The sequence below is a fragment of the Argopecten irradians genome, chromosome 13 (assembly GCF_041381155.1).
Source record: "Argopecten irradians isolate NY chromosome 13, Ai_NY, whole genome shotgun sequence".
Classification (NCBI taxonomy): Eukaryota; Metazoa; Mollusca; class Bivalvia; order Pectinida; family Pectinidae; genus Argopecten; species Argopecten irradians.
This window is the reverse complement of record NC_091146.1, coordinates 6,804,514-6,818,653: the sequence shown is the minus strand read 5'-3', so window position 1 is coordinate 6,818,653 and position 14,140 is coordinate 6,804,514. Positions and strand designations below refer to the sequence as shown.

Sequence of the window (14,140 nt, the reverse complement as noted above, 5' to 3'; positions counted from 1 at the left end):
ATTGCCAAGCTTATGGAGAAAGAAGCATGTTTACTCATCTTATCTCATTTCAACTTACACCAGGAACTATTTGTTCCGTATACTCAGGTCTCGAGTTGATCCGCAACACCCAACACACCCCCCACCCAATTCAATGAGAAAACAAGATTGATAGGCTACTCAGTACTGCAGAAACAATTGATTAACACTGTTACTGAGTGTCACTGTATTTAAGAGTTTCAACATTGGTGATAATGCTGAAAATTTCTGTTACATTGTCAGTATTAGATAGAAAGGGACATGTGGTACCAAATCGAACCAGGGCACAATTTGACAGCACACCGCCACACGGGCCTCGCTTCACTTAAATCAAAGTACTGAAGTACTGAAGGGGGGTCGGACTGAAGAATTGTTAGTTGCTATTTTTAGCTCACCTGGCCCGAAGGGCCGGTGAGCTTATGTCATGGCGCAGCGTCCGTCGTCTGTCCGTCCGCTCTTACAGAGCATACATTGTGGGGTATTTCTTCTGTGGTAATGTGCATTGTGGGGTATTTTTCACATGTGGGGTCGACCCCACAAGCAAAAGTTGTATTTCGGTCTAATTTGACGCTGTGGGGTTGCTGGTTAAATAAAAAAAAGCAACCACAGAATGTTTTGTCCATTATAACGGACAATGTCCATCGCCGACAAGGTGGTTGGTGACGGACAACACCGTGAATTGAGCATAATTTTCCGAATAAAATATCTTTGATGATTCCCGAGGCCTTCCGAATACAACAAGACTTTACGTTATTTCGTCATCTCTCGACATTGATTCGGTCCGCCATTTTGGATGGGTCACCCCTTCAGTCAAAGAAGGTAAGTTTTCTTATTTGTATTGACAGCGTGTGACAAATAGATGGAAAAGTGTTATTAGAATTTTCGTAAACATCCTTAGTTTTAACATATTGGAGGGAAAATGTTGTATTTCGTGTATTTATCTGGAGCAAACTCTTTGTCCTTGTATGTGGGGTAGATTGATAGCCCAGTCTGGTCGCCATTTTGTACACTCAGTAAACAACAACGTAGGCTAACAGGTCATTAATTGAATGATATTAAATGAAATTGAACAGATGTACAAAACAACAAAATTCCTTATTTAGATGTTATTGATAAGGTTTGGAGTGCGAGATTACTTGTTACGAGATTATTTGTAAGCCTACTTTCGTTTTGAAGGATACGGGGAAACTGACACGTGATCGGCGTAAATAAAAGCAATATCATTTTGATAATTGAATTGATAGTTTGAATATTATTTCATTGAAAGAATTGAATTGATAGTTTGAATATTATTTTATTGAAAGTGGAAATTGGATTTGCTATATCTTTTCATTTAATTGGCGCGTTTACAAGTGCGGGAAGCTATCATCGAAAAGGAACAAAATGGCGGACGTGTTTTCCGTGCTCATATTGACTGCTCTACTTATTATCGCGTGTGTCCTCGTCGTTATTATGCTTACAGTGTGTGCTTTATATAGAAATTGGTCCTACCTATTTCACAGATGGAATGCAGATCTTTCTTGATTGAAATTCTGGAACTGAAAACGAAAAATTAGTCTTGTTGTAAGAGTGCAAATGCCAATGTAAATGTTGTCGGCATGCCATCGATATATAGTCAAAATTTGCAGATTTTGTCACAATTTGATATTTAATATTTAATTTGTTTCTTTCAAGAATACATCTCCATGTACCGTTTTGCTAATTTTAGGAACTAACTAAAATATGGCCAGTAGAAAGGGAACATATGCATGGGCCCAGTTACCCGGGATGCCACCATCCTTCATGTGGCCAGTTAGGGTAGAGGTTACTGTTATTGCAGAGGGTAGAGGGTACTGCAAAACGGAGGTATACTGCAGGGCAGACGATGCTGTGTAAGTATACATTTATCATATATGCATCATTACCCTCATTTCAACTCTTACACTTATGCACATGTTAAATATGAAATGAAAGAAAATAAACTGATATGCAAAATATTTATCAGTCACATCTAATTGTAGTGTTGTTCCGATTTATCAACTTATTCAATGTCTAGTCGTTTCTATCCAGATTATTCAATCTAAGTTTATCATGATCGATCACAGTTTGACTAACATTTACAATATATAATGATACAAATTGTGTGGGTCACGACAGGTCAAGACAGGTGTTTCTTGCCAAGGAAGCTTAAAGCTAGCGTTTTATTGGGGAAACAATTTAAATGAAACAGAGCACTTAGACAATAACTAATACATCTTCATTTTCCGATGAAAATGTGTGAAAGATGATCCCGCTACAATATCAGGAAATAAAAGTGATTTTCCGGTAAACAAAAGAGAAAGTATATTGGTAATTTCGAATTCATAGATAAGTAAATAAAATGAAATCTATACTCTGAGTAATGTAAACTTCAGCTCATGATTGATAATTAGTTGATCATTAGTTGATCATCAGTCACTTGCTTGGAAGTGATGATAGATCATGTAAATGCAACCCATTCCCAACACTATGTAATTGTATGATGAAAAGAATGACAAAATTCTTTTCGGATCACCATCCCGTTTTCAGTCAGGTAGGGTTGCTACTGGTAGCACATCGTCGCCAGTCGAACCTGCCCTGCCTGATAACAAACCGACAGGCCCAGCACCTCCAACACGAACAAAAGAAGCTATTCGAAACGTGGCCTGTCATAGACGTACATTATCACAACCGTCTATTGACTTAAAAAAGCTTGCTGGTAACTACAGGCGACCAGCAACACCACCACCACAGGAGCAACGGCGGACCAAGGCCACCAAGGTAAAGCTGCCAAGGCTCCCAGCAATACAAAATAAACACAGTAAGGGATCAGATGACCCTGTTCATAGTCGGAACATCTATGATGTTCTCTTGGACGACAGCAAGTTTGGCGACAGCACATCTACCATCGCCAAACAACCTACTTCAAGTAGCCCTGTCTGTCCTTCAAGCTATCCCCAGGGAGCATCATGACAAACACAATCATACAATGGAACATACGCGGATTTAAAGCGAACATAGAAGAACTGAAACATCTTGTACAAGCTGTTTGTTTGTTTGTTTGATTAATTAACGTCCCATTAACAGCTATGGTCATGTAAGGACGGCCTCCCATGTATGCGGTGTGTTGCGTGTATTTTGTGCGAGGTGAGTGTACTGGGAGACTGCAGTATGTTCGTGTTGTGTCTTCTTGTATAGTGGAACTGTTGCCCTTTTTATAGTGCTATATCACTGAAGCATGCCGCCGAAGACACCAAGCAACACACCCCACCCGGTCACATTATACTGACAACGGGCGAACCAGTCGTCCCACTCCCTGTGTGCTGAACGCTAAGCAGGAGCAGAAACTACAACTTTTATAGACTTTGGTGTGTCTCGGCCAGGGGACAGAACCCAGAGCCTTCCTCACAGGGGCGAACGCTCAACTCAAGGCCAAAAGTGAGGCGGTGCCAAGGTAGGCATTAGGAAAGATAAAGTCAATTAGAAAGAAGAGAAAAAATAAGATCCTAAATTTAGTCGCCTTTTACGATCATGCAATAGGGGCAGCAGGCACAATTCTAACGCCCTACCTGCAGTACAAGCAAAGAACCCATCCATATTCTGCCTCCAAGAAATAATGCTGAAAAGACACCATCAATCTCAGACAATTTACATTATACACCAACACTCCAACAACAGGCGGCCGGGCATCAGGTGGTGTGGCGGTGGCGGTGCATAAAAACGTCCCCCACAGACACATCCAGCTAAATACCACCCTACAAGCTGTTGCCGTAAGTGCAACTCTTCACAGAAAAATAACAATCTGTTATTTACCTCCAAATAATCCATTTAGTTGTGATGAACTAAGTAATCTCGTATCGCAACTACCAGTGCCTTATATTATCATGGGTGACAATAACGGTCATAATAGCCTCTGGGGCTCCCCAGGTACTGATGATAGAGGTAGACGTATCGAAGAGTTTATTGATAAAAACAGCTTATGTCTTTATAACACCAATGCCCCAACATATTTACACCCTGCCTCTGGCTCGCTTACACACATTGATCTATCGTTATGCCATCCATCAATTCTTCTGGATTATGATTGGAGGGTCAAGGATGACCTTTGTGGAAGCGATCACTTTCCAATTATATTAAAAAAACATAGGCTCACCAAAACTTGAGGAGCCGGTTCCTCGTTGGAATTTACATAAGGCGGATTTGGGCTCAGTTTAAAACCTTATGCGCCGAGGAGCTCATCGCGGATGATTTTCTGAACCTCGATGTCCCCATTAAAATTTTCACAGAAGCGCTCACTTCTATCGCTACAAAAACCATACCAAAATCCGTGCCAAAACCTACAAAGTTCCATCTGTCAAATGATTCATTTATCAATAGATCTGGTAGACATGCAGCTCTGAGGCGGTACTTGGCTTCACCAACCGTCTCAAACTATTACAACTTTAAAATATGGAGAGCTAAAGCTCGAAGGTCTATTAAGTTCGACAAGAAAAGTACTTGGAAAGAGTGTGTTTCAAAATATTGGTATACGTGGTAATTTGCCAAAGTTTATTTCAAATTTTATATCTGACAGGCATTTCAAAGTTCGAACGGGTTCAACTTATTCAGAAACACAAACACAGGAGATGGGTGTCCCTCAGGGTAGTATCCTGTCTGTCACACTTTTTGGCTTAAAAACTAACAGCATAACCAAATGTCTTAGTCAATCTATAGAAGGGTCTCTATTTTTGAATGAGAAATCGGTATTTTACATAAAATATGAACGTTTTTCTCATCATATCGTATCAACTCAACATTTCATCGTTTCATCAACATTCTTCATGAGTTTTCTCGTGTGTTTTAGCCAAAACTATTTTATCCCATGCAATCCTTTTTTATCAAATAAACGTTTACAATCTGTGTTTTAATCCTTACTTGCCCTTTTTTATCCTGATCTTTTATCCTGATATTAATGCCTGACTTGTAGTTTGGCCCTAAATGACCTTAGTTGTCGATGGGTCGTAAAACTCAAATAAACAAACAAAAATGTGGTAAAAAATATCAAATCATCCTTATTTGAAATTGTGAGGCTATATGCATGCACAGAAAAAGAAGAAACGTCTCCGATATGATATACCAATAATACATGTGAAACAAGTAAGGTAATATACATAGAGTAATATGACATTGAATACAGTAACATGAACATGGCCAGAAGGCTATACTCTGTTTTCAATCAATACAAACAATATATGACATTCAATGATACTTTTGGCGACAGTTTCATACGGTTCTACGCCATTTCCATAAGACTGCAACATTTTGAAAACCAATGCTTAAGCTGTCCTCAGTTGGTTTCAAACTGTTGTTGCAAAACTTTTCCATTTAGTACTTCAAAACTGACTTTGATCCAATGAATATTCACGGTATATGTCTGTTCAATGATTGGCCAATAGGTTATGCTTGGAAGAATTCCATTGTAGCGACAGTATTACCACTGTATGTGCAGGCAATAGTACGCCGTCCATAAAACTCCAGGTCGTCTTCTGTGAATGCTTTTACTGTTTCAATTGGACTGATATTATTTCATCATTTGGCAGGAGATAGGTTACAAGATTGCCATCGATAGAAGCTGCTTGGACATCATAGACAACTCTTTCCTCTGGTGCATCCGCTCTCTGTAAAGATGATGGTTTTAGGTAGTTTTGAAGAGATCCCTTGGGATTACAGTATGAATGATGTAGATGTATAACCTCAGAGGTAAAAACAAATACTTTGCAAGTTATGGTGATATAATTCTTTTTATTACTAGTACTAATTCCATTTGAGTATTTTAAGTTATCTCAATTCTGTACAGAAGGTGATGATCAGACAGACAAGTACTTAATACATACTTATATCTATTTCTGAATTATTTCATTTAATTTTTCAATCCTGATCATAAAACATAAATATTCAAAACTTTTGGAGTTCATTTCCATCTAAAAGAGAAACTTACCTCAACAGTGGTCTGCGAAGTTGTGGAAAGACTGGTTTCATTCTTATAGTTGTTTATGACAACATTTGTCACTGTAATGTAATCACCAGTCTTTATGTCGGCTTCCGCACAATCAAGCCACAAGCTGATACGACATTTGTCCATGCTCTTGTCTTGAACATAAATGTGCTTGACGCTAATTGGCTGATTTCTGACCCTTACTTCATGAGTAACTTCTTCCTGCAATAATAATATACAACTTCTGGAAAGTTATCTTGTACATCTACATAACAGTAAGAGTTAAGTAATTGAACTTATTTTTGAAAAAAATAACTACCAGTTCTAATCAAAATTTAAATTGAGCAATTTTGATTTCAGACAAAATTGATAAATAAATAGGTTATATTAGAATAAAAACAAATTTGTAGAGATATAAGATACTGCAAATGGTTACCTCTAATTTATTATAAATTACAATATGTAAGGAGTGTAAATATTTACTTGAATGACTTTGCCCTTTACAGACACTCTGGTTTTCACTGGACAGTTCAAGGCATCCTTCAAAGCCTGCACAATTGCAGGAGGTGGGTGGATGATGTCAGACAGGTCTTAATCAACTTCCACATCTGCCGTGGGAAAGAACATGGATGCGGTTGTAGCTACCAGACATGTTTCATTGGGTTTGGTGATGAAGTTTCTGATGACAAGATATTTACCACTTGTCATCTTTCCAATCTTTTGGATATCATAGGAGACAAGCTTTGCTGCTTTTGTATTGTCAGCTATTGCAGCAACTTTGTACTGCCTTTCTTCGTTGTCCTTATTGACATAGGTTTTTGGCTCATCTGTATCAATAATTTTTAACTTTTACTGATTTAGAATAGAGAGCCTGTCTGTTCACGGTCTCCATGAGGTTTTCCAAAGTTACTGTTTGCATCTGGAAAAACAAATAGGGTCACTATGAAATGATATCTAAATGTTCAAACTGAAAAAATATAGGCTTATGATCTGAATAATATGACTCTAATGTTCCCCATGTGTGACCAAGTTCATCATAATTCACATATATGTGAATCCTATAAATCGCTACTTGTCCTAGAGTTCTGCATGGATTGTAACCAAATTTGGCAACAAACATCCTTGGGGGAAGGGGAACAGAACTTGTATAAAGTTTGGCTCTGACCCCCGGAGGCAGGAGGGACGGGGGCCCAATAGGGGAAATAGAGGTAAATCCTATAAATCGCTACTTGTCCTAGAGTTCTGCATGGATTGTGACCAAATTTGGCAAAAAACATCCTTGGGGGAAGGGGAACAGAACTTCTATATATGTTGGCTCTGACCCCCCGGGGGCTGGAGGGGTGGGGCCCAATAGGGGAAATAGAGGTAAATCCTATAAATCGCTACTTGTCCTAGAGTTCTGCATGGATTGTGACCAAATTTGGCAACAAACATCCTTGGGGGAAGGGGAACAGAACTTCTATAAATGTTGGCTCTGACCCCCCGGGGGCAGGAGGGGTGGGGCCCAGTAGGTGAATTAGAGGTAAATATTCGAATTCCTTCAGAAAAGAAACAATGAACCTGTATTTAGAACATTACTTGGCATTACAAACCAGGTGAGCGATACAGGCCCTCTGGGCCTCTTGTTTATTAAAAAGAAACAATCTTTGAAGACTTAAGACTATCTTTAGTCCAAAAAATTTCGGCAATAGCATTCATTTTTTTTATTTTTGAGTTGAATGCATCAAATCGGATCTGTTCCCGACATCGACTGTGCATTGTATTTTCATGCAACTTAGTAGTATTTAACGATGCATACGCAGTAGAAATATATAATCTTAAAAAAAGATTGTATTGTACAATTTCTCATTGCATATAACTTTGATATTCCATGGTATAAAATAACAAGGACATAGTCATTCAGATCCCCCGCCAATGGAGATATCAAAGCTGAAGTAAGTTTGATTGTGGAGACTTATGTGTATGAAAAAAACCCAGGAAAAAGGAAGTTGAGCCAAAGAAAGATGGAGTATAATTCAAGTAGAGCGGGGCTGCAATTATTGAATCGGGTATACAGCCTTGACATTTATATTAGACCATATACACAAAGATGGGTGGAGTTTTGCAAAGTAACATTTACCATGATATTTTCAGCAATGCTTCCATGGTAACAGAAAAAGTGCAAAAAATGAAAACCTAAAAATAACAAAAGATACTACTAAATCATAAAAAGAATGTGTCTATGAAGTTTCGTGGAAATATCTCTGCTGGTTTTAGAGTTATGCTCCGGAAATAACCCTGCTACAAAAATATGATATTTTCAGCAATGTTTCTATGGTTACAGAAAAAAGCACAAAAAGTGAAAACCTAAAAATAGCAAAAGGCACTACTAGACCATAAGAACAATGTATCTATGATTTGTTTGTTTGTTTGTTTGATTTATTAACGTCCTATTAACAGCTATGGTCATGTAAGGACGGCCTCCCATGTATGCGTAGTATTGCGTGTATGTTGTGCGAGGTGCGTGTTTTGGGAGACTGCGGTATATTCGTGTTGTGTCTTCTTGTATAGTGGAACTATTGCCCTTTTTATAGTGCTACAACACTGAAGCATGCCGCCGAAGACACCAAGCAACACACCCCACCCGGTCACATTATACTGACAACGGGCCAACCAGTCGTCCAACTCCCTGTATGCTGAACGCTAAGCAGGAGCAGAAACTACCACTTTTATAGACGTTGGTGTGTCTCGGCCAGGGGACAGAACCCAGAGCCTTCCTCACAGGGGCGAACGCTCAACTCAAGGCCAAAAGTGAGGCGATGCCAAGGGAGGCATTAGGAAAGATAAAGTCAGTTAGGAAGAAGAGAAAAGATAAGATCCTAAATTTAGTCGCCTTTTACGATCATGCAATAGGGTTTCATGGAAATATCTCTGCTGGTTTTAGAGTTGTGCTCCGGAAACGATTCTTATACAAAAATCTGCCATTTTCAGCAATGTTTCTATGGTTACAGAAAAAAGTACAAAAAGTGAAAACCTTAAAATAGCAAAAGGCACTTGGTGTTTTTTTAAACTTGGAAAATGTAGAGATAAAAAACAATAATGCCGCCTACTGAAGTAGACTATATCAAATTAATTTTTATTTTTGATTTTGAAATATTTGTATACATGTATTAATTTACCATGCAATCTGAGTGAGATATATCCAATTTGATTATGTAGTATATATCCTTATTATTAAACTACATAAGTATGTCATCATACAGAATGAGAATACATTCATTCCAAATTTGGCTGATCAATCATGAATATTACAGAGCTACATGTCCTCTATTATGAAGTCATTCAAACAGGTATGATTGTAGTGATTCTCAATATTGATCCATGTGAAAATTACAAAAAGTCATGATTTATGTATATGATGACAAAAAAAAATGTTATTTAAATTTTGTTTAAAAAAACTAACTTTTTATGAAGTGACATTTGATATTTTTTATCTGGAAATTATTCTGTTCAATTTTAACTTCAGAGATTTACATTTCAAAATTCAATTTGCCTTGTATTTAGAATCTAAATATTTTTTTGGTACCAGGTAATCTTCTAGTCAATGATCATAATATTCCTAAAGGTTTTATTCCCGAAGAAATGAAGAGTTTCCTAAATGTATGTTTTATTGTTTTTGAAGAAATGTACAAGAAATGAAATCTGTATCGCCGGCCTAGAAGAATGGAGACTGCGGGTACAAATGTGTAGTCTAATCAACTCCTTAATTTATACTGGGTATATACTTAGCTGTTATGAAGATGTTTTTAATTAATAAAAAATGCTCATTATATTAGAAACCAAATGAAGAAAATGAAAACTCATGGATTTTGACTCATCAATTATAAAATATCATTGTGTCTCCTCATATAAAACCTATTCCAAAAAAAAACATCTTTCAAAAACCCCTAGACTCCAGGTTTGCTTAGATATTCAAACAAAAGCTGTTACAGCTGTTTAAATCCCCAAAGTGAGACCCCATCAAATCCCCCTAAGGATACCACTTCAAATCCACTGGTGTCCTCATTTACATATTGTAGACATTTAAAAAAAATGCCCTTTGTGTGACCGCTTCAAATCCCCTTAGTGGGGTCAATTCAAATCCCCTTATCGAAACCACTGGATAACCCCTTAAATGGACCACTGCAAATCCCCTTAGCAGAAACACTGGTAAATAATTTAAATATTTTAAATGTTAAAATTCCCATAGGTGACCCACTTAAATTAATTACGCGTGAAGCATACATTTTAAATTTTTAGGTCACCTGACCATAGGTCATGATGACCTGTGATAGTCTTTTGTCCATTCTTGTGAACACATTAACTTGAGTAACTTTGAACCAACTTAATGAATAAATGAGTTTGAAAATCAGCTTGATTTGACTGTAAGTTACGGAATTATTGCCCTTTGCATTAGTAATTATTACTGGACTTTGTTTATACGATAACTTGAGTAAGTATGCACAGTGTTTATTGAAACTTTGTGTGTAAAACAACACCGGAGAAATACTTGGACGAGTATGAAAATCAGCAAACATTGTGAACACTATAACTTGAGTAAATGTAATGAAACGTTGTGTGTAGACTAAAATTGGTAAGATATCATATTTATTTTTGTAATCTTAATTTAATTATACTCTTAATTTCCATTTTGTCTTACGGATAAAATTTTTTGAGATACCCGGTGGTATAACAATTATTATATCATCATGGTAAAATCTGTTTTGTGATGGGACAAGTTACAGGCAAACATGTTTCATGTTTATTACCTTGGGAGTCCCTTCACGTACTCCAGTCTGGTACTGAATTGTTTGATTTTGAGGAAATTTGGTATATTTGAAGATTCATTATGACACTTAACATGATTGCAAGTAGTATTTCTGGATCTGAAAAAAGGGTCACAATTTTGATAAGTTTGTCATAAATGCAAATTTAGATATTAAAATTCCTTTTTAATGAGATGTAGTGTATTTAAAGATGCTCAAAGTATGACTTGAGCACTATTGTGGTTTCATAAAGCTTCATTGCCGACTGGTTGGGTACTTTTGGAGACATATGTAAAACTGTGCCTTTACAATTCACATTAATTAGTTTTATACAAGACTGATATTTAATATACAAGTCACAAACCTAATCTTTTTTTGCCAGTCGAGGTTCAAATAAAAATGGTAATAGTACCAGGATTTTCTGTAGGACCCTCAAATTTCAGACTCCTAGCATTCAAAACACACATAATATGATGTGTAAAATTTGAACAATTTTGGGAATGAATAGGAGTCAAAATGCATGTGTTTTTATGAGTCAAGGAAATGTAATGGAAACATCAGAAAGGTCCTCATGCAAGATGTATATACTTTATTCAGTGTAATATTTTATGAAAATGTATGCATGTACAGTTTTAACCTTTAAAGGAAATCTTCTCAACAGATAAAAAAACATATGAGGATGCTGTAGAGGATTCAGACTGTGGTACAGAAGCATCTGCTGCTGTGTGGCCAATGCTCATGGTAAGTAATATACCCGATGCTCATTTGTTAGCTAGCCCACCATCATCAGATTTTGGGCTATTCAAATGGCCTTTTGTTCATTGTCCATAGTCTCACCGTTCAAACTTGCGTCTGTCCGAAAAAAATTCTTGTTACTGGTAGATCTCAGAAAGTGCAGAAGGGATCTTTCTCAAATTTCATATAGGTTTGTCCTGAGCTCTAGTTATGCATATTGTATTTAATTGGGACCAATCGGAAAATAACATGGCCGACAGGATTTTGACAGGTAGAGAGAGAGAGTGAGATAGAGAGAGTTCGAGAAACCTGGATTGTGGGATGTTCTCACTCGTCATATGACCAACATTACGAGGAGAGTTGGAATTTGTGGGGAGATTTTTAGCTCCCCACAGCGGTTTGTCGATTTTACTGACAATCTGGGGAGTTTTGTCAAACTTATCTCCCTTGAATGTTTTACGCTTGTTGTAAACGTACCACGGACCCATATTAATCGTCCAGTATGTGACAGCAACGTCTCCCCATCGTGCCATGTGCAATTTCTCACTGCACCGTGAAAATCCCTTCTGGGAATTCTGGGTATGTAACTTTCGGAACACCGCGCGAAAATTGAAGTGAGAGATCATTAGGAGGTGATGTAGCAGAAGCTCACAGGCTAACCCAGATCAAGGTGAGAATACAGTTTTTTTTGCCATACCGTGGCGTCCGTCGTCCGTCCGTCAACAATCAACTTCTTATCCATAACCGCTGGTCGGATTTCAACAAAATTTGACTGGTAGCATCCTTATGGGCTACTAACTGAAAATTGTACAAATGATGGGGCTGACCCCCCAGGGGCCTGAGAGGTGGGGCCAAAAGGGGTCAATTTGGCTATTTCCATTTAAACGACTTCTTCTCTGAAACTAAGCATGGGATAGCACCCAAAATGTTATGGTAGCATCCTTGTAGGGTGGGGATTCAAAATTGTACAAATGATGGGACTCACCCCCTGGGGGCCTGAGGGGCGGGGTCAAAAGGGGTCAATTTGGCTATTTCCATTTAGACGACTTCTTCTCTGAAACTAAGCATGGGATAGCACCCAAAATGCAATGGTAGCATCCTTATAGGGTGGGGATTCAAAATTGTACAAATGATTGGGCTGACCTCCTGGGGGCCTGAGGGCGGGGTCAAAAGGGGTCAATTTGGCTATTTCCATATTAACGACTTCTTCTCTGAAACTAAGCATGGGATAGCACTCATAATGCAATGGTAGCATCTTTATAAGGTGGGGATTCAAAATTGTACAAATGATGGGGCTGACCCCCTAGGGGCGAGGTCAAAAGGGGTCATTTTGGCTATTTCCATATAAATGACTTCTTCTCTGCAACTAAGCATGGGATATATATATATAGCCCATAATGCAATGGTAGCATCCTTATGGGGTGAGGATTCAAAATTGTGCAAATAATAGGGCTGATCCCCCGGGGGCCTGAGGGGCGGGGTCAAAAGGGGTCAATTTGGCATATCCATTTTAACGACTTCTTCTCTGAAACTAAGCATGGGATAGCACCCAAAATGCAATGGTAGCATCCTTATATGGTGGGGATTCAAAATTGTTCAAATGATGGGGCTGACCTCCTGGGGGCCTGAGGGGCGGGGCCAAAAGGGGTCAATTTGGCTATTTCCATTTAAACGACTTCTTCTCTGAAACTAAGCATGGGATAGCACCCAAAATGTTATGGTAGCATCCTTGTAGGGTGGGGATTCAAAATTGTACAAATGATGGGGCTGACCCCCTGGGGGCCTGAGAGGCGGGGTCAAAAGGGGTCAATTTGGCTATTTCCATTTAAACGACTTCTTCTCTGAAACTAAGCATGGGATAGCACCCAAAATGTTATGGTAGCATCCTTGTAGGGTGGGGATTCAAAATTGTACAAATGATGGGGCTGACCCCCTGGGGGCCTGAGGGGCGGGGTCAAAAGGGGTCAATTTGGCTATTTCCATATTAACGACTTCTTCTCTGCAACTAAGCATGGGATATATATATATAGCCCATAATGCAATGGTCGCATCCTTATAGGGTGAGGATTCAAAATTGTGCAAATAATAGGGCTGATCCCCCGGAGGCCTGAGGGGCGGGGTCAAAGGGGGTCAATTTGGCATATCCATTTTAACGACTTCTTCTCTGAAACTAAGCATGGGATACCACCCAAAATGCAATGGTAGCATCCTTATAGGGTGGGGATTCAAAATTGTTCAAATGATGGGGCTGACCTCCTTGGGGCCTGAGGGGCGGGGTCAAAAGGGTTCAATTTGGCTATTTCCATATAAACGACTTCTTCTCTGAAACTAAGCATGGAATAGCATTCATAATGCAATGGTAGCATCTTTATAAGGTGGGGATTCAAAATTGTACAAATGATGGGGCTGACCCCCCGGGGGCCTGAGGGGCGGGGTCAAAAGGGGTCAATTTGGCTTTTCTATATAAACGACTTCTTCTCTGAAACTAAGCATGGGATAGCACTCATAATGCAATGGTAGCATCGTTATAGGGTGGGGATTCAAAATTGTACAAATGATGGGGCTGACCCCCTAGGGGCCTGAGGGGCGAGGTCAAAAGGGGTCAATTTGGCTATTTCCATATAAATGACTT

General features: G+C 38.6%; 1 protein-coding gene across 1 annotated transcript; it reads right to left on the bottom strand.

The window, feature by feature from the left end:
* Positions 1-4,616: 4,616 nt before the first annotated feature.
* LOC138306517 (uncharacterized) lies at positions 4,617-12,041 on the bottom strand. The gene is made up of 5 exons (XM_069246975.1): positions 11,840-12,041; positions 6,688-6,816; positions 6,473-6,579; positions 5,993-6,211; positions 4,617-5,672 (listed from the first exon to the last, which is right to left on the bottom strand). Exons 1-5 carry the CDS (start codon positions 12,039-12,041, stop codon positions 5,553-5,555), a joined length of 777 nt encoding a protein of 258 aa, XP_069103076.1. The 3' UTR covers positions 4,617-5,552.
* Between the last annotated feature and the right edge of the window lie 2,099 nt (positions 12,042-14,140).